Below are 24,275 nucleotides of genomic sequence, written 5' to 3' on the forward strand. Positions count from 1 at the left end.
TACGTAATATTAATCACTTGAGAATTCATACAATTGAATATTCATGTTATTGCATCAACTCATACTATTGAATCTCCGTAATTGAGAATTCTTAAAAATACTTTGTAATTGTTTTATGTCTTCTACTCTTTTAGGAAATTCTCCGTACTTTAGAGATTATATGTTCTTGTAATTCTAAACTTGATTAATTTAAATCTAATCCTAAAAATCCTAAAGATTCCTTTTCTATGTCAATTTATTTTTTTTATTTTTTTGAGAAAGGATTAATCCATTCCTCTGAAAATTTTCAGACAAATTTAAGATGTTTCTTATGTTCTTCCATTGTTTTAGAAAACACAAGAGTATCATCTATGTATACCACACAAAAATCTTTAAGGTCTTTAAAGGCTTTATCCATCCATCTTCTTTGAAAGACTTGGTGGGCAATATTAAGTCCAAAGGGCATCAAATTCCAATAGTAATGTCCTCTAAGAGTACTAAAAGCTATTAAGACTATTAAACTTTTCCGTCAACTGTATTTACCATAATCTTGATTTACAATCAAACTTTCTAAATATCTTAGATCATTGGTTTGATTAACAAAAACCGCATTTCGAAGGAGAAAATAACCAAGAGCAGGAGCTTCAATTGCTTACTTTTTGATCAGGTTTCGGATGACGTATGGAAAAATGCCACCATGATCAAAATATGACAACTCCGCCTGCAAAAGCAATTGTATCAACCCCCATTTTCTCATACTCTACAAATCAATCATCCAAACAAAGGAAAGTTTGGGGAAAGTACCTTGGTATCGAAGCAGACCGTGCAAGTGAAAGATTTGCCCGTGTCAGTTGTCACAATTACATCTTGGCCAGGCCTTATCTCACTGATTTTGCTGGGAAGGTCTATTGAGTAGCGCTCACGACCCGTCAATCTAAGTGTGTTAGCATAATGACCACCATTGAAACAAAGTGGAATGATCCCCATTCGCACAAGATTGCTGCGATAAGTACTATCAAAGTGCCTCGCTATCACAGCTTTCACTCCCTAGTGCAGAAAATTTACTTCATAAGCAACCAAGTAAGAGAATTGGAGAGAGAGAGATTATGTAGTAATATCCATGCAGCATTTGGAAGATATTGAGGAACATCAAAATTTAAACTCACCAGCAGCGCTGGACCCTTAGCAGCCCAATCTGGAGAGCTGCCACTTCCAAAAAATGCTCCAGCTAAGACAATGGTGTCCTGCCCAGCAGCCTTGTACTTCTGCAAATGGATCAATACTCTTTTCTAAGTGTCAAGAAAGAAGCAACATATTTCTGCATAGGCCCCACATGCAACACTCAAATTGTATCTATCTCCATCTCCATAAAAGCATTACGGAGTGAATTGTATGAGGAAGACAGCAAAAAAGATATCCAAGTGTTATGCACACAAGCAGGTATAAATAAATTGGATATAATAGAGAACAAACAGCTACCAAAAAGTTCATATCACGGAACTCACCATTGCTGCATCAAACACATTAAGCACCTCTCCTGTTGGGAAGTGAATTGTCTTTGGGCCCCTTTCTTCTTCTTCTTCTTCTTTCAAGAGGTTGTTGACAAGATGAATGTTGGCAAAGGTACCCCTTGCCATGACTTCATCATTGCCACGACGACTATCATAGGTATTGAAGTCCATGGGAGCAACCCCACGCTCAAGGAGATACTTTGCAGCAGGGCTATCCTTGTCGATCCTCCCTGCTGCAGCTATCCAATCAGTGTCTAACAAGTCATGAAACTTGATCAAGCAGTAGGCATTTTTTACTCCATTTGGACCAGGTGGGTCCATAGTCATGTCCTTGAAATATGGTGGCTCATGAATGTAGGTTGACATTGGATCCCAAGAGTAAAGAGTGGAAGAAGGGTTTGACAGCTGATTCCACATAGGGTTGCCCTTTGTGATAACCTCATAAGTACTCTTGAACATATCAGGCAACACGCTAGATTGGACAACCTATTATTGAATAAAATTGACATTCATTGGGGTGCAATTATTAGATGAGTTTCACCATAAATAGTTTCTATCACAAAGTATCAACGTAAAGTTATCTACCTCTACGATTTCTTCATTACTGGGCCAGATATCTTTGAAGTATACACTCTTCCCATCTTTCCCTGTTCCAATTGGCTCTTTATCAAAGTCAATGTCAACCTGAAATCATCAAAAGGATGTGACAACTGAGATTACGCAGTTATACCAAACAGGCACAGCTAAGAAATCGTGCACTCGAAGAAACATGTAAAGAAAAAGGGGAGTCATTTTTCTGGTAAGACCAGAGTGGCTATAGTATTGTTTTGCCCCAGGGGGATGCTGGAAGAAGCAGTTTAGGGATTCTGAATTATAAACATACCTTTCTCACTCCCATTGTTTGGAAAATCAGGTTCATAGTATTATAAAATGTCCTAGATTTCTACAAGTTTGAACCAGTAACTAAAACTTAAGTATAGAATACTACAGCACATGTGAACATGGACATCTAAGCAAGGTGGAGTACCATCCAACTCCCACTCTCGAAGTAACACTATAGATGGCATCTGCCAGGATTACATATTACTGCTAGTCCTGAAGGGCCATGCATTATTTGGGCAAACATTTTATGCATAACTCGAAGAATGACTGCATAATATCTTAAAAGGCTTTGTCCTTTAAGTTCAAATCATCAAGTTACGTGTAGCTTCACTTCAAATTCATTAAGATACTGCTGGTCAAGTTTACTTGTTAATCATTTGAGAGATATCTTGATAACATTCAAAGGAGCATCCTTCAGAAAAGGAACCAAAAAGGAAAAAAAAAGAAAAGTCTATGACCACTTAAAAGTTATGCCATACCGTGCCAGCAAGTGCATAGGCAACAACCAAAGGAGGTGAAGCAAGATAGTTAGCTCTTGTTAATGGATGAAAACGGCGACGGAAGTTTCGGATTCCAGAAATAACAGCAGCAGCAATAATGTCTGCAAAGGTAAAATGAAGAGAATTACATAAACGAGAAAAAATAAAGTAGATTGAAAAACCTAAGAAAGTACAAGGACCTGAAACTAAAATGGAGTTGTTAAAACTTTGAAGCAGACATTGATAAAATGCAACCCAAGTTGAGCATATGACTGAACAAAATAAAAGAGAATTCATGTAAAAGCCAGAAAAAGGCCAACAACAACATTGGTTGAAGTTTACGAAAAAAGGCATGATCAATCTTTTGCAGTATATGTAGCACATAAAACAAAAGACTCATCTAAACAGCAAAACGAATTCAGACAAGCCTTATGTTCAAAGACGATCTGAATTCGCATAAAACAAATATGAAATTTTCATCTACTCTTATTACAAAAAAGTAATGAAAGCATATTCACGGTAATACCATTTTCTGAAATTGCAGAAGCGACTGATTCATCAAGTTCCCCATAATTGCCAATACGTGTTGTGCAGCCATAACCAACAATATGAAAGCCCAGCTCGTTCAAGTATTTTTGCAGACCACTACAAATACACACGAGAAAAAATGTGACTTCATTGTGAAAGATATCAGGCACTCAAAAGACTAAGGGATGAATAAGTTGAGTTGAGTTGTTTAATGATCAGGTAATCAAAAGATAAACTGGCCATACCTCTGGAGCAGATATTTTGTAACAACTCCAGAACCAGGTGCAAGACTTGTTTTAATCCACGGTTTAACCTGTTTCATAAGTAAGTAACAGAAAAATATCCTACCATATAAGAAATAGAAAGTGCATTTCAGAGGCCAAAACTCACCTGCAAACCAAGTTCACAAGCTTTCTTTGCAACAAGACCAGCCCCGAGCATGACACTAGGGTTTGATGTGTTCGTACAACTCGTAATAGCTGAGATGACCACACTACCATGCTTAAGTTCATATGGTTCTCCATGGAACGAAAATTTTGCCACCTTATCCTGTTTTTCCTTTGGTATACCAAAGCCCTGAAAGAAACAGAAAGGTCAAGATTACAGGCACAAGAAACAAATTAATTCGAAAAAAACACAATCAATGAGCCTGGCAGCACATGTAGAAGTTAAATATCTATGTAATGCATTCTTGATTCTACAGCCATCATGATGTCATTCAGAACCCAAGCTACACTTCAATCAAATGAGCAAAGTTCAATCATTTATTCATTTCAGGTTTGATGACTAAACAATTAGTACAATTTTCTAAAGTTTGCTCTGATCATCACTTATTAAGATGCCCAATCCTAGGGTAAACATGTTAAATAAAAAAAATTAATTAAAACAAAAAAAGTCAAACTCTCTATCGCAAAAATTACAAAACAGGTAATAGCTATTGAACAATAAAATTGAAATTACAAAACAAGAATGCATGGAGAACCCAATGAAAAACTTTTGGTTCAGCAAACTGCGCCCATTTGCAAGTAGACATGATCGTGGAGATAGTGTGCCCGGCCCAGCAGAGCATGTCTTTGTTAGAGCGGGTATGAGCTCACATTTCAGTCTTGACTGACAAGGCCAGGGTCAAGATCAGTACCAGTTAGGTTTTTGGCCCGGTCTAAGGCCAGGTGCATATGGGCCAGACCAACCAAAGAACAGTGCAAGCCCACTTACATAAAGCATTTCCAAAGAATAGAAAAAATATAAAAAAGTCCCATGAACTACCGATCATTTAAAAAAGGATAGAGTTTTCCTCCAAATGGGGTTAGATGAACTTTCTCCAACTCAGTCTATAAAAATGACATGTGTTATTTGAATATGTGAGATGCCCATGTTTTTTAATAGTAGAGACAAAGTTGGAATAAATAATATTAAAAACTCATGTGCATCTCACATGTTATTAAAAAAATAGACACGTGTCATTTTTATAGACTGGGTTGAAGGAAGTTCCTCCAACTGGGTTGGAGGAAAACTCTGTCCTTTAAAAAAAACCTCGTGAACTAACATGTGTGACACTTGGATACATCAATCTAAAATTTTGTGACAAAAAGTTACTCCGCCATTTAGTTTAGTTTTTAAGAAAATAAGGATATTATAGGAAGAAAAACAGAACAGTTTTTTCATCCAACATAAACGGCCAACCCTAATAGAGTTGATTATTTGCCACAAACTAGTAATTTGATGTATCTAAGTGTCACGCTTGTCACTTTGTGGAGCTTTCTTGAAATTGGCCGGTAGTTTAGGGGTTTTTTTTTTTTTTTTTAATATATTTTTTCCAAAATAAGTAAAAAAATGTTAAAATGATTCTCCTTCCGTTCGAGAATAAAGGAAGTTCACAAAATGGCACGCATCTTAATAAACAAAACAAATGTCCTTAGAAGTTAGATGGGCAGAAAAAGGGAAGCTCAAAGTTGAAAAAAGAGAAAACCTGTGTTCAAATTTAAAATTTTAAAAATAGTCTTCTTAACCTCATATCTAAGACTTCCATCTTGAATTGACTATCTATTAATGAAGACAATTAGACACAGGAGAGAGTACCTCAATCGTGTTATCCAAAATTTGGCGTGAACCCAAAATTCCGAATATAATTGAATGCAAAACAAATCCCACCTCCTGTCCTTCCTTTGGTTCAGCGAAGGTCTGGAAGAAACAGTAAGCTCACAATTTCAGGCACAAGAAACAAATCAATTTTTTTTTTAAAAAAAAAAAAAAAAAAAACACACACACACACACAATCAATGAGCCTGTAATCACATCTATGTAATGCATTCATGATTCTACTGCCATCATGATGTCATTTAAACGCAAGGTAAATAGAGGAAGTACCTGATTTATTATACTAAAAGAAGATGATGATTAAGAAGGTCCAGCTTCAAAGTTGTGGTTCACCTCTACCTATTAGTTTAAGCACTTTTAAGATAAGTGGTAATTTACTAATTTAACTTGTTATCAAGACAGAGGTCGTGAATTCTGACTCCTGCAATTTACCTTCATTTCAATTAATATATTCCATGTTGTTTGGTCTCACACGAGTGTTAAAATATTAATTAATTAAATTACACTTCTACCTATTAATTAGCTATACAGTTAGATTTAGGATTGGACTTGGCTTAAGATATTAAGTGAGACATCTGGGCTGGACCAGGCCCAACCTGGGCCTTTATATTTTTCTTTATCACATGAAAAACCCCAAATCAAATAAGGCCCTGTCTGGCCTCGGCACGTGATCAGGTCCATTTGCAACCCCCACCTCAAATCCACGGTTGTAATCTAGACATGCATGCCAGTGAGCCTTCATCTCTTTCAACGAAACTACTTCAAGAGGCCTGTTAACAAGTAATAAATCATGTATTAAAGAATAAACCACAAAAAAAAAAAAAGGGTCAAAGTGGAGGAAAAAGAAGGTGACAATAGATAAAAGCACACCGGTTTATTCCTGAAACGCAGAGTTCAACATCTGCCAAGTCCAACAGCAGAGAAGATGTATATGCTCTTTCTTGTTGAGGCTGGATCACATAAAAAAGTCTTCTTAAGTCTTAACCTCATATGAATTGACTATCTACTAATGAAAACAATTAAAAGCAGGAGACAGTACCTCATTGTAGTCAACAAACATTTTGTTTGCACGTAAATATGCTTCTATCATTGATACCTATTATATAAGAAAAATTATGGTCACACCAAATAATAGAAACTTAAAATTTACAAAAAAGAAAGAAAGAAAAAAAAAATCTCACTGTCTCATCACTTCTTCCAGTGAATTTGAGATACTGCAAAGTGACATGATCAACAGGGAAGAAGCCCATGATTGCCTTATATTCAAGAGCCATGTCAGCAATGGTGGCCCTATCAGCTACTGATAATTCACCCATACCCTCACCTGCATGCATATGTGAGTGCTCTTAGAGCTGTATACACAACAGAGAGATGAAGTCCAGTGAATGGAATTTCTAATTTTAACAGATACGAAGTTCAATCATTGAAATTTGCGTACCATAAAACTCAACAAAGCTGTTATAAGCACGATGCTTCCTCAACATTTGGGCCACAGTTAAAGCTAAGTCAGCAGCGGTGACACCATTACGTAGTTTCCCCGACAACTTGAATCCAACAACTTCAGGCAACACCATGCTCATTGGCTGTGGAGTTTGCAAATATAGAGTCCAAGCAGAACAAAGTCAATTATGCACACATCTTTACCAAAGAATGATAGTACGCGTCGATTAAAAGTGGTCATGGCAGTGGGAGAAGGTTATGAATTTCAGCCAGATAAACCTCAAAGAGTAGGGCCTTTTTTGTTTTTAATCGCCATGATCACCAACAAAAATGTCCCCAGAAGGAACACCCAATTTGAGAAATATTTAACTTTTTTCCCTAATCAGCACAAGGCCATACTTGATAACACAGGGACCTAAGAAGCCACATGTTTTTTTTTTTTTTTCCTGAACATGTTCCTGATGAGGCAAACAACAATGTAATGTAAAGTACAATAACATGGCAAAAAGAAACACCTCGATAGCCTACTGCATACATCCATAAAAAGAATAGAAGTATGAGTCAGCATGCAGTTCCCAATTAGTATCCCAGAGATAAAAATTGCAAAGTTGACAATTTTGAACAAGGATATTAGCGTGATAAACTGCTTCTTTAGCATCCACCATTGCATGCATTTCATAGCAAAGCAAGATTACACCACGTCAATGCTTTTCCACACTTTCAAGTAGTTTATTAGATTGAACGATGCATTGAGTCAAGTGAGACGGAATGCCTTCAAAATACATCACACTTTACCTGACCAAGCATTGTTGCCTCAGCTTCTAATCCTCCAACTCTCCAGCCTGCAACTCCCAACCCAGCAATCATAGTTGTGTGGGAATCAGTACCAACCACACTATCAGGGTACAGAATGCCATCAGTGTTAAAAACAACCCTCCCAAGGTATTCCAGATTAACCTATAATCAATCAGAAAGGCACAGGTCCAAATCCATCAATTAACATTTACAAAAGTGACTGGTTTAACAGCAAGCAAGGCCTATCTGAAGAGGCTCAAAGGCAGGTATGGTGGTGCACCACCAAATTTCGCACTCTAAAGAATAGTGTGCACAACAAATTTCACACTCTAACGAATAGGGTGCAGATTAGGTAAAAGTTGCAACCTAGTGCCCACAGCCAATCTAAGAAAAGCACCTCAAAACTCAACAAAGTTGGCACGCAAAAAATAAAAAAATGAGGATATTTTTTGTGCAAATAAATTATGCCAAATTCCTGACCTGCTGAGCAATTCCAGAACCAGGAGGAACAACAAGCATCTTATGGAAAGCAGAAGATCCCCACTTAAGAAAAGTATATCTCTCCTTATTTCTCAGAAACTCAAGTTCCATTTTATCCTGTACTGCATTTTCAGACCTGTTGACATCAACTTGAACAGAATGATCAAGAACAAGATCTACGGGAACCTGGATGCAAATATATATATTTTATAAGTAATCGAAAAATATCATTAAAAAAGTGTAGTGCGCCCCTAAATACACAGAAAGTATACCAAAAAAAAAAAAAAAACTAACTAGAATTAGCAAAAAATACAAGGAAATCACTATAACTAATCGTCATATGAGACACATAAGAAGTTGTTCACATATACAAAGTTTAGAAGAATAAAGATATAATCGCATCCAACGACCTCTCCTTGTCCACAAAACTTCTGTCATTCATTTCCCGCCATAAACACCATAAAAGGCATGTACACACCATCTTCTACATTGCAGCACTTCACGGACTGCTAGAGGGAGTAATTCTAAGAGTTCATCTTGTATCCCTCTTGAGTCCTTCTAAGTATGATGTGTCTATTAAAATCACCATTTGATTAAAATCCAATAATGATCTATCACAAGCCCAGTGGTGATTTTAATAGACACATCATTCTTGAAGGAACTCAAGAGAGACACAAGAGGAACTTGTAGCATTACTCCTGCTAGAGGTCCACCAACAAGCATACAAATTGACCATATGTCTAGGCATAACCTAGGACAACCCAGACTGAAAAAAATAAAAAATAAATAAAAAAAATCCAAATGGCATAAGCCACATCACAGTGAAAAAGAAGGTGATCCACGAACTCCCCATTTTCCTTACACATGCAACATTTATCCATCACGTTATTGCATGAAATGAGTCATATTTTGTTAAAGGCATATGAAATGGAATCCCTAAATGAGTCATACAACATGGACAAAGTCCAATGTAAAAACCAACATTCAAAATGGGGACTATAATTATATAAGTCATATCAGGCCAAGGCATTAGTAATCATATTAATTTTTATATATAGTGCAGCATTGGGATCAGGGACAAACAACAATATAATCAAACTTTTGAGAGACTTTCAAATATCATCATGCTCCAAAAATAAAAAATAAGAATTGCCATTGATCAGAACAACTATGTTCATACTGGCGCCTATATGTTACTCCCTGATCGTAGATATACAGACAAAAATAACATAGACGTTTAAAAACCCTAAAAATGAAAGTCACAAGTATTTAATTATGAAATAAAATTTAACTGCGTCGAATGGAAAATTTACAAACCAATGGATTGATCTTGTTAGGATCAGCGCCGAGCTTTTTCATAGCATCCCGCATGCAAGCAAGGTCAACCACAGCAGGTACTCCAGCAAAGTTCTGGTAAAAGCAACACAAGCCTTACAATGTAGACTATATGTATCAAAATTCAAACCAACACAATCACTGAAGTCAAGCTACGAACCTCCAAGAGAACACGAGCAGGCTTGAAGGAAATTTCAACTTGCTTAGGAGATGTATTCTCCCAATCAACAATATTTTCAATATCATCCTTGGTAACTTGGAAGTTGTCACAATTACGTATTGCAGATTCTAAAAATACCCTTATAGAGTATGGCAGCCTGTCTGCAACACACAAAAAGGCAAATATGACATTGTCAAGAAGTTATAAACAAAATACCTTAAAACAATAGTGAATGTGTGATTTTACCAAGATAATTTATTTTACCAGGAACTCACAAAAATAGGAAATCCCCTTTAAAATGTAGTGAATATGATTCATTCAGGAATATAATTTTAACCAGGAAATTATACGAACCTATTTCTTGCCATGAATATACTTGTTGCCAGATAAGACAAATGAAGTGGATGTTGAAAAAACAAAAAATTAAATGATTTTAAATAGAATCTAGAATGCAATTAAAGCTTGGTAAGCTAGCGGATTATGAACAAAATATATATATATATCAGTAGAATAAATTTAACATACATACCGATTCTTGGATCATTCAAAGCAGGTAAACTATAGAATTTCCCAAACTCGCCACCTCCAGGCTTGGGAAGACTGGTCAATATTCCCTTGAACGCATGTTCAGAAGCTGAATAAATTGAATGGGGAAAAAATAATCAAAAGTTTGTGCGACGATGATTCACTGAACGACTCTACCTAGACATTTCATATTCATCGTAAAAACCCTCAAATCTTTATCCACAATTTACCAGCAACCAACCAGACAAGTTTTTACAGCCCAAACATACTAAAAAAACAAATACCAAAAATCAAGCATAGACACATTGCTTTATTTACCAACTTATATCAAAAGGATTGAAACCACCCCAAATATGTCAAACAGTCATCTTCTATCCCATCTATTAAGTCCCCACAAAAAGTTGTCAAAAACCAAAAAACAATAAATAAGTCAAATAACCCTCAAGACTATCATATTCTTCTGTCCTACGTTTTCTCAGCAGCCAAGCATGCCAGACAAGCACAATTTCATGGTACTGTCCAACTTTACGTAAAAAAATTACCATTTCCATTTCCTCCTAACCAAGAATAATTCAAAACAACAACCTTTAACAATTTAAACATTTCCTCACACACAGAGAACCAAACATACCACACAAGCACAAGTCCATTACACCACTAAACGTCACGAACAAAAATTACCATTTCCATTTCCTCAACAACCAAATATAATCCAAAACTATTCATAAAAAAAAATATATATATATTTTTTATATATGATGATCAACATATATTATTAAAAACATAAGGTGTCCATCCCTAAGTACACATAAAATATACAAAATGAAACACCTAGCTAGATACAAAGGAGACAAATAAACAGCTGTGCACAGATATAAAGTTTTGAAGAATAAGGACTTAATCTCCTTCAATGTCCTCTCCTAATTCTAATTTTTATTTTTTTTCATTCATGTCCCTCTATAAACACCATGTAAAAGGCACGAAAGCACTATCTTCCACATAGCAGCACTTTGCGCACTACCTAAGGTCCACCAACAAATATTCAGATCGACTACACGTCTAGGAATAACCCAAGAAAGACAAAACGACTAAAAAAAGCCACTCCAAATGGCCTAAGACACATCATTGAGAAGAAGATATATAGTCCATGAACTCCTCATTCCTCATTCCTTATAAATTTGGAATTTTATAAAAAAGTTAAGGATATAATGATCATTTTATCATTTTTAATGAATTTTTAAAATTTAGGAGTCTTCTCAAAAGTTGTGGTACTTATCGAAGTTTCCGCTTAAAAATAAAAAATACACTTAAATGACAATGGAAGCTGTCCTCATTCCTCATTCTTCTTAAATTTGGAATTTTATAAAAAAATTAGGAGTATAATGATCATTTTATCACTTTTTATGTTTAAAAACTAATAGAGAGGTATATTGCATCAAATTGAAAGTCCAAGAATTAAATTAAAAATTTTTAAAATTTAGGAGTCTTTCTCAAAAGTTGTGGTACTTATCGAAGTTTCCGCTTAAAAAGAAATTCACTTAAATGACTATGGAAGCTGTGATCATTCCAGACCTGGAAGCGCCGGCAGTTCTAGGAAACTGCCAGAACTACCAGCAAAGGCTTGGAAGGATCCCCAACATTAACCAGACCCATGCTTGCCATGTCGGAGCCCCTCGATGACAATGGAAGCTGAACCGCTGGGTTTCGCACAGCTACCAAAATCGCCGGCGAGAAGAAGAACACACCTCGCCTGACGCCCCCACAGAACGCTGAGTCGAGCCCACCGGCGTGCCGCCAGACAAGGCGGGACTCCTTCTCTTCGCCGTGGAGCTCTTAACCGAAGCAAATGAGTCGAGGGCACTCATCAAACCCGACCCACGAAAACAGGGTCAAGGACGCACTTCTTCAGAGTCCACTTTAATTTGGGCTTTAACATGGATTGCATGGGCCTTTAAACCCTCCAACCCACCAGAAGGCTGGCGCTGCACCATGGTGGTGGTGGGGGTTCCTCTCCCGACCGGGGAGTCAAAGAAAGCTTACACCTTTATTAGTTCGGCGGTAAAATAACTCCAACCCCGCCCTTCTCGTCCCTCCGGGATCACGATGAGCCCCTTCAGCCACCGACAGCTCGAACGTAAAACCGGCTCACAAAATTCATCTTCACCAACTCGAAGAAGCCCTTCACAACTACCCAAACCGCAGAAGAACACCGTCTACACCTTCACCGGCGAAGCCAACAACTAAGCATTCTGAATAGACCTAAAAGTAACAGCTACAGAATGGAAAGACACGAGAGAGAAATTGTAGGACGCGTGGCACTCGCCGCCACTACGAAGAGGGAGAGTGCCAGGCTAGAAACATCAAAAAATATAATCCAAAGCTAAAACCTTTTAACATTTCCACCATTTTCTCAAAACTCATACAAACATCAAAAAAACAAAATATATATAATCCAAAGCTAAAACCTTTTAGCATTTCCACCATTTTCTCAAAACTCATACAAACATCAAAAAAACAAAATATATATAATCCAAAGCTAAAACCTTTTAACATTTCCACCATTTTCTCAGAACTCATACGAACATCAAAATATATATATATATAATCCAAAGCTACAACCTTTAACATTTCCACCATTTCCTTAGAACTCATACATAAATCGCTGTGTGTGTGTACAATCCAGAGAAAAAGAACAATACCGAGGGTAGAGAGCTTTCGCTCGAGCCGTTCGAGACCCGGAGTGGCGGTCCGGGACTGTGCGCGGAGGCTGAGCGGTGACCTCCAGTTGATGCCGTGGCTCCACCGCGGCGCCGAGTACGTCAGCGACCGAAGCGCCGACGAAAAGCTCAGAGTCCGCTGCTTCTGGTGCGCGAAATAAACCGAGGCTCGCGAAAACGACGACGCCGTGATCCTAGAAACCGACGGCGGAAACGACGCCATGGAGAGCCTCAAGAGCTTCGACGAGTATCGGAACCGAAACGCTGACGTGGCCATATGCATGTCTTGTCTCTGTGGAGAGTCTATGAACAATGAAGGTACTACACTACTACATATATCATGGTGAATGGGCTTATGGCGCAGTAGTGGCAGTTCCGTAAATTTGGAGTCGTGCAGGCGGGGTTTATGTCAGCCGTCGGATGGGAGTGGAGAGGGAATCATACGGTGAGAGATTAGAATGGGGCCATGTGAAATCTGTCTGATCTGGTAAGCAAGCAATATTTCCATTTTTAGTATTTGTTGGTTTAAAAAATGAAAATTTGCTTGTGTTTTCCATACCACATTATCCTATATATCATAATTAAATGTAACTATTTATTAACCGATTATTATTACATTAAAAAATATTATTATTTATTTGTTGATGAAGAAAGTACTACTTGAATTGTCAAGTTGTCCCCGAGAGGTAACTCAATCGACTGGAACTACACTTAATGAAGTGGAGGTCATTAGTTCGAATTCTCCTCTCCCTTCTTGTGTGGACATGTCAAAAAAAAAAAAAATGAATTGTCAAGTTAATCTATAAAAAAATTCCTAATAAAACTCGAATTCCACGTGAAACTTGACATTAGGGACACAAATTTGAATTTTTCTCAATCTCCTCTAAATTCATATAGGGGAAAATCTATTTTACCCCATTGAAGTTTTAGGAGTTTTTTAATTTGAACCCCAAAGTTTAAAAATTGGCAATGTACCCTCTAATTAGCAAACCTTCCATTACTAATTTCCGTTAAATTTGACGAAATTTTTTTTTAAAAAAGCCTGAGGGTAATTACGTAATTTTATAAATTTTTGTCCAATTTGACGAAAATTAGTAACGAAATATTTAAATTAAAATTTTTTTAAAATATTAGAAAGTATATTAACAAATTTTAAACTTTAAGGTTCAAATTGAAAAACTAGTTTAACTTAATAGGATGAAGTCAATTTTTGCTATTCATATATCTTTCACACTATATGGATTATGGACCATCATGTATACGATGATGTTAATGATGGATGTGCATGGAAATGGGGAGCTATGGCCTATATACGGGAAATGGGTTTTATCATTTATGTATGGTCTCATCAATCTGTCTTTATCACTAATATATTTGGGAGATGCAATCCCAAGGGAAGATTTCAGAGGCTTTTTTGGAGTTGGATTTGTCTTTTGTCGTCAGCTCTTCCACAAACATCCTATTCCTTGCCCATCATCATCTCTCGCTTCTCCGCTCCCCGTCGTTACCTGCCTCAAACTCCACCACCTGGTCATCACGCGCAGTCGAGCTGACCTCACGCTTCAGCGTCTGAAATCCAAGTGGAGGAGAGATGCTTTTTGGGTTTGATGATTTTTCCTATGTCATTTCAGATAAACAATTTGCAAAATGAAGTCCAAGAAGAGTCCAAAAACAAATAGAAACTTTTTTGTTAATTGTTTTCAAAGATTTTTGAAATGACTGGAGCATAATTAGTTAATTACAACACAGGAGGGTGTTTCGTCTGAAGAACTGCAGCAGCGTGAAAAGAGGAGGACCGAGGGGCCCACGACCAGCAGCCAGTCAAAACGTGAAGAACACGAAAATACAATGAGGATATTCTCTCCATATGCATAGAGCCGTCTGAGCTGGAGACCGAATAAGACAGCTATTGGTTTAATGTTTACTACTTAATAAAGTGCTAAAAACCTTAGTATTTTCCCATCAACTATACTTGTATTAATTGTAGAAATGTCGAGATAACATGTACAACATATGATGTACCATTGCAGGCCAAGCTGTAGAAACTAGAAACGATCGCTGATGAACAGAGAATTACAGCAAATAATTGCCAACTTTTCATACTTGGTGCTTCAATTGTTTACTGTTGTTTGATCAGGTTTCGGATGACGTATGGAAGAATGCCACCATGATCAAAATATGCCAACTCCACCTGCATAAGCAATTGTATCAAACTCCATTTTCCCACCCTTTTTCTCTAATTATACAAATCAATCAGCCAAACAAGGAAAGTCTGTGGCAAGTACCTTGGTATCGAAGCGGACCGTGCAGGTGAAAGATTTGCCGGTGTTGGTTGTCACGGTTATGTCTTGGCCAGGCCTTATCTCACTGATTTTGCTTGGAAGGTCTATTGTGTACCGCTCATGGCCTGTCAATGCTAGTGTGTCTACATCCTCACCAGGTTTGAAACAAAGTGGAATGATCCCCATTCCCACCAGATTGCTGCGATGAATTCTCTCAAAGCTCTTCGCTATCACAGCTTTCACTCCCTAATACACAAAATTTACTTTATAAGCAACCAAGGAAAGGAATTAGAGAGAGAGAGAGAGAGCGAGAGAGAGATTAAGGAGTAATATCCATGCCAGTAGAGCTGGACCCTTAGCAGCCCAATCTCGAGAGCTGCCACTTCCATACTCTGCTCCAGCTAAGACAATTGTGTCCTGCCCAGCAGCCTTGTACTTCTGCAAATGGAACAATACTCTTTGTTAAGTGTTAGATGAAATCAGATTAGTTGAAAGCATCACAGAGTGATCAATTGTATGAGGCAGAGGACAAACAGCTGCCAAAAAGCTCGTATCATGGAACTCACCATTGCCGCATTGAACACATAATGCTTCTCTCCAGTTGGGATGTGAATTGTCTTTGGGCCCACTTCTCCATTCAACAGCTTGTTGACAAGACGAATGTTGGCAAAGGTACCCCTTGCCATGACTTCATCATTACCACGACGACTACCATAAGAATTGAAGTCCTTGGGAGCAACCCCACGCTCAAGGAGATACTTTGCCGCAGGGCTATCCTTGTGGATACTCCCTGCGGGAGATATATGATCAGTGGTTATACTGTCACCAAACTTGAGCAAGCAAAAGGCATCTTTTACTCCATGAGGGCCAGGAGGGTCCATAGTCATGTCCTTGAAATATGGTGGCTCATGAATGTAGGTTGAGTTTGGATCCCAAGAGTAAAGGGTGGTGGAAGAAGGGATTGGCAGCTGATTCCACATAGGGTTGCCCTTTGTTATAGCCTCGTAAGTGCTCTTGAACATATCAGGCAACACACTAGATTGGACAACCTATAAATGAATAACATTTGACATTCACTGGGGTGCAATTAATAGATAAGTTTCACCATAAATAGTTTCTATCATAAAATTTATCTACCTCTGCGATTTCTTCATTACTGGGCCAGATATCTTTCAAGTATACACTCTTCCCATCTTTCCCTGTTCCAATTGGCTCTTTATCAAAGTCAATGTCAACCTGAAATCATCAAAAGGATGTGACAATTGAGATTAAGCGGTTATACAAGAAAAAGGTGAGTCATTTTTCTGGTAGGACCAGCATGGATATAGTTTTGTCTTGACCGCCTGCGCCAGGGGGGGGGGGTGGTTTGAAAAAATCAGGTTCATAGTATTATAAATGTCCTAGATTTCTACAAGTTTGAACCACTAGCAAAAACTTAAGTATATAATACTACAGCAAATGTGAACATGGACAACTAAGCAAGGTGGAGTGCCATCCAACTCCCACTCTCGAAGTAACACTATAGATGGCATCTGCCAGGATTACATATTACTGCTAGTCCTGGAAGGCAATGCCTTATCTGGGTAAAGGTTTATGCATAATTCAAAGAATGACTGCCCAATAGCTTAAAAGGCTTTGTCCTTTAAGTATTAAGTATAAATCATTAAGTTATATGTAGCTTCACTTCAAATTCATTAAGACACTGCTGGTCAAGTCTACTTGTCAATCATTTGCAAGATATCTTGATAACATTCAGAACTTCCTTCATAAAAGGAACCGAAAAGGAAGGGGAAAAAAAAAAGAATACACAAGTCTATGACCACTTAAAGTTATGCCCATACCGTGCCAGCAAGTGCATAGGCAACAACCAAAGGAGGTGAAGCAAGATAGTTAGCTCTTGTTAATGGATGAACACGGCCTTCAAAGTTTCGGTTTCCAGAAAGAACAGCAGCAGCAATAATGTCTGCAAAGGTAAATGAAGAGAATTACATAAAAGAGAAAAATAAAGTAGATTGAAAAACCTAAGAAAGTACAAGGACCTGAAACTAAAACGGAACTTTTAAAACTTCAAAGCAGAGACTGATAAAATGCAACCCAAGTTGAGCTTATAATTGAACAAAGCAAAAGAGAAGCATAGTTCATGTAAAAGCCATAAAAAAGGCCAACAATAACATTGGTTGAAGCTTACAAAAATAACCATGATCAATCTTTTGCAGTAGATGTAGCACATAAAACAAAACTGTAAAAATACTCATGTAAACAGCACAATGAATTCAAACAAACCTTATGTTCAAAGGAGTTCATAAGAAATTTTCATCTATTCTCATTGCTAAAAAGTAATGAAAGCATAGTTCACAGTAATACCATTATCTGAAATTGCAGATGCGACTGATTCGTCTAGCTCCCCAGAGTTGCCTATACATGTTGTGCAGCCATAACCAACAATATGAAAGCCCTGCTCGTTCAAATACTTTTGCAGACCACTACAAATACAAGGGAAAAATTGTGACTTTTTTGCGAAAGAAATCAGGCACTCAAAAGACTAAGGCTTAAATAAGTTGAGTTGAGTTGTTTAATGATCAGGTAATCAAAAGACAAACTGGCATACCTCTGGAGCAGATATTTTGTAACAACTCCAGAACCAGGAGCAAGACTTGTTTTAATCCACGGTTTAACCTGGTTCATAAGTATTTCAATTAGATATCAGAAAAATATCCTACCATATAAGAAATAGAAAGTGCATTTCAGAGGCCAAAACTCACCTGCAAACCTAGTTCACAGGCTTTCTTTGCAACAAGACCAGCCCCAAGCATGACACTAGGGTTTGATGTGTTTGTACAACTCGTAATAGCTGAAATGACCACATTACCATGCTTAAGTTCAGCGGGTTGTCCATTGAATGAAAATTTTGCCACCTTATCCTGTTCTTCCTTTGGTACAGCAAAGCCCTATAAGAAACAGAAAGATCACAATTACAGGCATAGGAAACAAATCAATAGAAATAAATTCACAATCAATGAGTCGGACATCACGTCTAGAAGTTAAATATCTATGTAATGCATTCTCGGTTCTACCTCCATCATGATGTCATTCAGAACCCAAGGTAGACTTGAATAAAATGAGTATAGTTTATTCGTTTATTCATTTCAGGTTTGACAACTAAACTAAAAGTCCAATATTCTAAAGTTTTCTCTGATCACTTATTAAGATGCCCAATCCTTAAAACAAAAAGAAATAACCAAACCATTCATCAGAAAAATTACAAAATAGGTTACTTATCAAAGGAAAAAATAAAAGGCAGGTAATAGCTATTGAAAACTAAAATTGAAATGAAAAAACAAGAATGCATAAAGAACCAAATGAAAATACTTGGATCAGCAAACAACCCTCATTTGCAAGTAGACCTGATTATGGACTGGGCAGTCTGCCTAGCCCAGCTGAGCCCGTCTTTGTTAGAGTGGGCACGGGTTCATATTTCACGCTTGAAAGACCAGGCCAGGGTCAATATCAGTTCCAATTAAGTTTATGGACTGCACTACGGCTAGGTGCTTACAAGCCTAACTAGGCCAAGAACACTACAAGCCCACAGACAAAGCATTTTCAAAGAATGGAAAGAAAATCTACCCAAAAAAATGAGATTTGTTTAGGTAAAAAAAATGTTAAAATGATACTCCCTCTGTCTGAGAGTAAATAAAGTATACAAAATGGCACATATTTTAATAAACAAACGCTCTTCATGTCCTTAGATGGGCTAAAAAAGGTAGGCTCAAAGTTGAAAATGAGAAAAGCCATGTTTAATTAAGGATAACATGAGAAATTACCAGGGACAAATGCTTTCGATTTTTTTGAAGACAACCAAAAGAGGGAAGGCCACTGTCCATCATAGAAAAGTGGAAGTAATTGATTTATGCTAAAAGAAGATGATGATGAAGAAGAACAAGAAGAAGATCAGGCTCGGGCTTCAGAGTTATATATTGTGTAGAACCCAGGCTAACAGTTATCTTTAGGATTGGACTTAGCTGAAAAAATAAGGGTGACCTCCAGCCTAGGCCTTGATATTTTTCTTTATCACATGAAAAAGCCCAAACCAAATAAGGCCAGCCTAGCCCTGGCACATGATCAGGTCTACTTGCAACCCACCTTAAATCCAACTTGGCTATCAAGACATGCATGCCAGTCAGCCTTCATCTCTTTCAATGGAACTCGATCATGGGGCCTGTCAACAAGTAATAAATCATGGATTAAAGAATAAACTAAAAATATGCATCAAAAGGGAGGAAAAATAAGACAATAGAATAAAGCATACCGCTTTGGTCCTGAAACACAGGGTTCAACATCTGCCAAGTCCAGCTGCAGATAAGATGTATACGCTCTTTCTTGTTGAGGCTGGATCACAAAAAATAGTATTCTTAACCTCATATTTAAGACTTACATCTTGAATTGACTCTCTATTAATGAAGACAATTAGAAACTGGAGACAGTACCTCATTGTGGTCTACAAACAATTTGTTTGCACGCAAATATGCTTCTATCATTGACACCTATAATATGAGGAAGATGATAGTCACGCCAAATAATATAATTCCATCTGAGTCCCCAAAATCTTTAGCATCTCTTCACCGATAATATAAATAAATTTAAAATTGATTAAAAAAGATCTCACTGTCTCATCACTTCTTCCTGTTAATTTGAGATACTGCAATGTGACATGATCAACAGGGAAAAATCCCATGGTTGCCCCATATTCAGGAGACATGTTAGCAATAGTGGCCCTATCAGCTAGGGATAATTCACCCATACCCTCACCTGTATGCATATGCAAATGAATTAGAGCTGTATATGCAATAAAGAGATGAAGTCCAGTGACTAGAATTTCTAATTTTTACAGATATAAAGTTCAATAGTTGCAATTTCAAAACTTTGCAGTTCCAAAATCATTAGCTTACCATAAAACTCAACAAACTTGCCAACAACACCATGCTTCCTCAACATTTGGGTCACAGTTAAAACTAAGTCAGTAGCGGTGACACCATTACACAGCTTCCCCGACAACTTGAATCCAACAACACCAGGCAACACCATGCTCATTGGCTGTCGAATTTGCATATATAGAGTCCAAGCAGACACAAAGTCAATTATGAACATATCTTCACCAAAGAATGAAAGTTTGTATGGTCAATTAAAAATGGTCATGGCAGTGGGAGAAGCTTATGAATTTCAGCCAGATAAACCTAAAAGAGTAAAGCTTTTTTTTTTCAAGTAAACTGAAAAGGTTAATCTCCTTCACCAATGAAAATGTCCCTACAAGGATCATCCAATTTGGGTATTTACTGGCACGGGGCCACTTGATCACACGAGGACCTAAGAAACCACATGTTTCATCCTAAACATGTATCTGAGGATGCAACCAATGTCATGTACAGTACAATAACAATAACATGGACTCCCTATAGGACCTTAAGTTAATATTTTACTTATCAAGAAATGTACAGTATAATAACATGGAGAAAAGAAACACCTCAATAGCCCATTGCATACAACCAACCAGTTTCATAAAAGGAATGGAAGTATGAGTTAGGATGCAAAGTGCACAATATTGAACAACGAATTTCAGCATCCAGTATTGCATGATAAACCTCTTCTTTAGTGTCCACCATTGCATGCATTTTATAGTAAAGCATGATCATCCTACATCAACACTTTTCCAGACTTTCAAGTAGTTTAATAGATTGGATGATGCATTGAATCAAGTCAGATAGAATGCCTTCCAAATACAGCACACTTTACCTGACCAAGCATTGCTGCCTCAGCCTCTATTCCTCCAACTCCCCAACCTGCAACTCCCAACCCATCAATCATAGTTGTGTGGGAATCAGTACCAACCACGCTATCAGGGTACAGAATGCCATCAGTGTTAAAAACAACCCTTCCCAGGTATTCCAGATTAACCTACAATAAATCAGAAAGACAGTTCCAAATCCATCAATTTCCATCAACAAAAGTGACCGGTTTAACAACAACCAAGGCCCATGTACAGAGGCTCAAAGGCAGGCATGATGGTGCACCACAAAATTCCGCACCCTAAAGAACAATGTGCACAACAAATTCGGCAATCTAAAGAATAGGCTGCACATTAGGTAAAATTTGCAACCTAGTGCCCTGAGCCAACCTGAGAAAAGCACCTCAAAACTTAGCCAAGTTGTCACGCAGTAAAAGGAGATTTTTGTGCAAATAAATTATGCCAGATTCCTTACCTGGTGAACAATTCCAGAACCAGGAGGAACAACAAGCATGTTATGGAAAGCAGATGATCCCCACTTAAGAAAAGCAAATCTCTCCTTATTTCTCTGAAACTCAAGTTCCATATTAGCCTGTACTGCATTTTCGGATCTAGCAACATCAACTTGAACAGAATGATCAATAACAAGATCTGCTGGAACCTGGACGCAAATATATGTTGTTAAAGCCATATGAAATGAAATCCCTAAATGAGTCATATGACATGGACAAGGTGTAATGTAAAAACCAACATTCAAAATGGACAATAATTATACAATTCATATCCGCCCAAGGTATTAATTATCATATTAAATTTCATATAGGTGCAACATTGGGGGTCAGGGGACACAAACAACAATATAATCAAACTTTTGAGGCTCTTTCAAATATCAGCATGCCCTAAAAGAAAAAATAATTACCATTGATCAGAACAACTATGTTCGTCTGAAGGATAACATTTTCATTACTAGCTATTTGTGCCTCCCTGATCGTAGGAATAAAGACCAAAAATAACACATAGATGTCTAAACACCCTGCAGATGAAACTCACTGGTATTCAATTATGCAATAAAATTTAACTGCATAGAATGGAAAATTTACAAACCAACGGATTGATCTTGTTAGGATCAGCACCAAGCTTATTCATAGCATCCCGCATGCAAGCAAGGTCGACCACTGCAGGTACTCCAGTAAAGTCCTGGTAAAAGCAATACAAGCCTTACAATGTGGACTATACGTATCAAAATTCAAACCAACACAATCACTGAAGCAAGCTATGAACCTGCAAGAGAACACGAGCAGGCTTAAAGGGAATTTCAACTTGCTTAGGGGATGTATTCTCCCAATCAATAATCTTTTCAACATCATCCTTCATAACTTGAAAGTTGTCACAATTACGTATGGCAGATTCCAAAAGTATCCTTATAGAGTATGGCAGCCTGTCTGCAATACACAAAAAGGCAAATATGACTTTGTCAAGAAATTAGAAACAAAATAACTTTTTTTGAGTTTAAAAAAAAAAAAAAAAATCAAAGGAGAATGGGCATCAGGTCGCCAAGACATGAGAAAATGTGATTTTACCAAGATATTTCCTTTTACCGGGAAATCATAAAAATAGCAAATCCCCTTAAAAGTATAGTGAATATGATTCATTCAGGAATATAATTGTAACCAGGAAATTATAAGAACCTATTTCTTGCCATGAATATTCTTGATGCCAGATAAGACGAATGAAGTGGATGCTGGGGAAAAAAATAAATTAAAAAATGATTTAAAATAGAATCTAGATGCAATTTGTTAAGAATATTATGTTAGGGTTATTTACTTATTATTTACTTCCTTAGGTATTATTAGTCTACTAGGTTTACCTTTCCTTAATTAATTAGGTTACTTGCCTCTCTATAAATAGAGGCCTCTGTATTTATTATCAATAAATATCAATACAATGTAGTCCATTGTGTGCTTCCGCTCTTCCTATTATTCTTCCGCTTTTCTATATCTCTCCATTATTCCAACAAAGCATTCTAACATGGTATAAGAGAATTCTAACACAATTAAAGCATGCTAAGCTAGAGGATTATGAAAAAAAATATATATATATCTCAGTAGAAAAAAAAATTAACGTACATACCAATTCTTGGATCATTCAGAGCAGGCAAACTATAGAATTTCCCAAACTCACCACCTCCAGGCTTGGGAAGACTGGTCAATATTCCCTTGAACGCATGATCAGAAGCTGAATAAATTGAAAGGCGAAAAAATAATCAAAAATTTGTGTGCCGATGATTCACAGAAAGAATCTACCCAGATATTTCATATTCATCGTAAAAACCCTCAAATATTTTTCCACAATTTACCAGCAACCAACCAGACATGTTTTTACAGCCCAAAAATACTAAAACAACAAACACCAAAAAAATCAAGCATAGACACATTGCTTTATTACCACCCTGAATAAGTCAAACAGTCATCTTCCCATATCCTATCTATTGAGTCCCCACAAAAACAGAGAAGTAATAAATAAAATAAATAACACTCAAGACTATCATATTCTTCTGTCCTACATTTTCTCAGCAACCAAACATACCACACAAGCATAAATCCATGGAAGCGTCGAACTTTACGTACAAAAATTACCATTTCAATTTCCTCTGTAACCAAGTATAATCCAAACTATAACCTTTAACAATTAAACATTTCCTCACACACACACACACACAGAGCAACCAAACATACCGCACAAGCACAAGTCCATGAACCCACAAAAACAGAGCAAAATAACAATACCAAGAGTGGATAAATTTCGCTCGAGCCGTTGGAGAACCGGAGCGGCGGTTCGGGCCTGGGCGCGGAGGCTGAGCGGTGACCGCCAGCTGACGCCGTGGCTCCACCGCGGCTCCGATCACCTCAGCGACCGAAGCGCCGACGATAAGCTCAGAGTCCGCTGCTTCTGCTTCGCAAACGAAACCGAGGCTCGCGAAAACGACGACGGTGAGGAGGCCGTGATCCTAGAAGCGGAAGGCAGAAACGACGCCGTGGAGAGCGTCGAGGAGAATCGGACCCGACAAGTTGACGTGGCCATATGCATGGCTTGTGGAAAAGCCAATTGTCTCGACGGAAAGTTTCTGAAGGTTCTACAAGAATGATATATATAGGGGACCGTTACAGCAGGAGCAGGGGCTTCTGGAGCAGTGGCAGTTCAGTAAATTAGGAGTGGTGAAGGCGGGGGTTTATCTTGGGCATTGGATGGGAGTGAAGAGGGAATCGGACGGTGGGAAATCAGGTGG

At 37.6% G+C, this 24,275-nt stretch overlaps 2 protein-coding genes across 2 annotated transcripts; both read right to left on the reverse strand.

Annotated features, from left to right (window-relative positions):
- Positions 1 to 469: 469 nt before the first annotated feature.
- LOC132173883 (aconitate hydratase, cytoplasmic-like) lies at positions 470 to 10,315 on the reverse strand. The gene is made up of 19 exons (XM_059585550.1): positions 10,216 to 10,315; positions 9,687 to 9,847; positions 9,509 to 9,601; positions 8,192 to 8,377; positions 7,712 to 7,873; positions 6,915 to 7,059; positions 6,658 to 6,800; positions 6,516 to 6,572; positions 6,347 to 6,426; positions 6,171 to 6,246; positions 3,770 to 3,955; positions 3,625 to 3,692; positions 3,378 to 3,496; positions 2,852 to 2,973; positions 2,076 to 2,174; positions 1,485 to 1,976; positions 1,146 to 1,244; positions 784 to 1,026; positions 470 to 700 (listed from the first exon to the last, which is right to left on the reverse strand). The coding sequence occupies exons 3-19, from the start codon at positions 9,560 to 9,562 to the stop codon at positions 632 to 634; spliced, it is 2,400 nt and encodes a 799-aa protein (XP_059441533.1). The 5' UTR covers positions 9,563 to 9,601; positions 9,687 to 9,847; positions 10,216 to 10,315; the 3' UTR covers positions 470 to 631.
- Positions 10,316 to 14,653: 4,338 nt separating this feature from the next.
- On the reverse strand, positions 14,654 to 24,094 carry LOC132173875 (aconitate hydratase, cytoplasmic-like). Its single transcript, XM_059585539.1, has 20 exons — positions 23,776 to 24,094; positions 23,120 to 23,224; positions 22,271 to 22,431; positions 22,094 to 22,186; positions 21,465 to 21,650; positions 20,998 to 21,159; positions 20,157 to 20,301; positions 19,874 to 20,016; positions 19,695 to 19,751; positions 19,517 to 19,596; positions 19,351 to 19,426; positions 17,973 to 18,158; positions 17,819 to 17,886; positions 17,575 to 17,693; positions 17,052 to 17,173; positions 16,348 to 16,446; positions 15,777 to 16,259; positions 15,550 to 15,648; positions 15,214 to 15,456; positions 14,654 to 15,119 (listed from the first exon to the last, which is right to left on the reverse strand). The coding sequence occupies exons 3-20, from the start codon at positions 22,361 to 22,363 to the stop codon at positions 15,048 to 15,050; spliced, it is 2,526 nt and encodes an 841-aa protein (XP_059441522.1). The 5' UTR covers positions 22,364 to 22,431; positions 23,120 to 23,224; positions 23,776 to 24,094; the 3' UTR covers positions 14,654 to 15,047.
- Between the last annotated feature and the right edge of the window lie 181 nt (positions 24,095 to 24,275).

This window comes from Corylus avellana, chromosome ca3 (genome assembly GCF_901000735.1).
Source record: "Corylus avellana chromosome ca3, CavTom2PMs-1.0".
Taxonomy (NCBI): domain Eukaryota; kingdom Viridiplantae; phylum Streptophyta; class Magnoliopsida; order Fagales; family Betulaceae; genus Corylus; species Corylus avellana.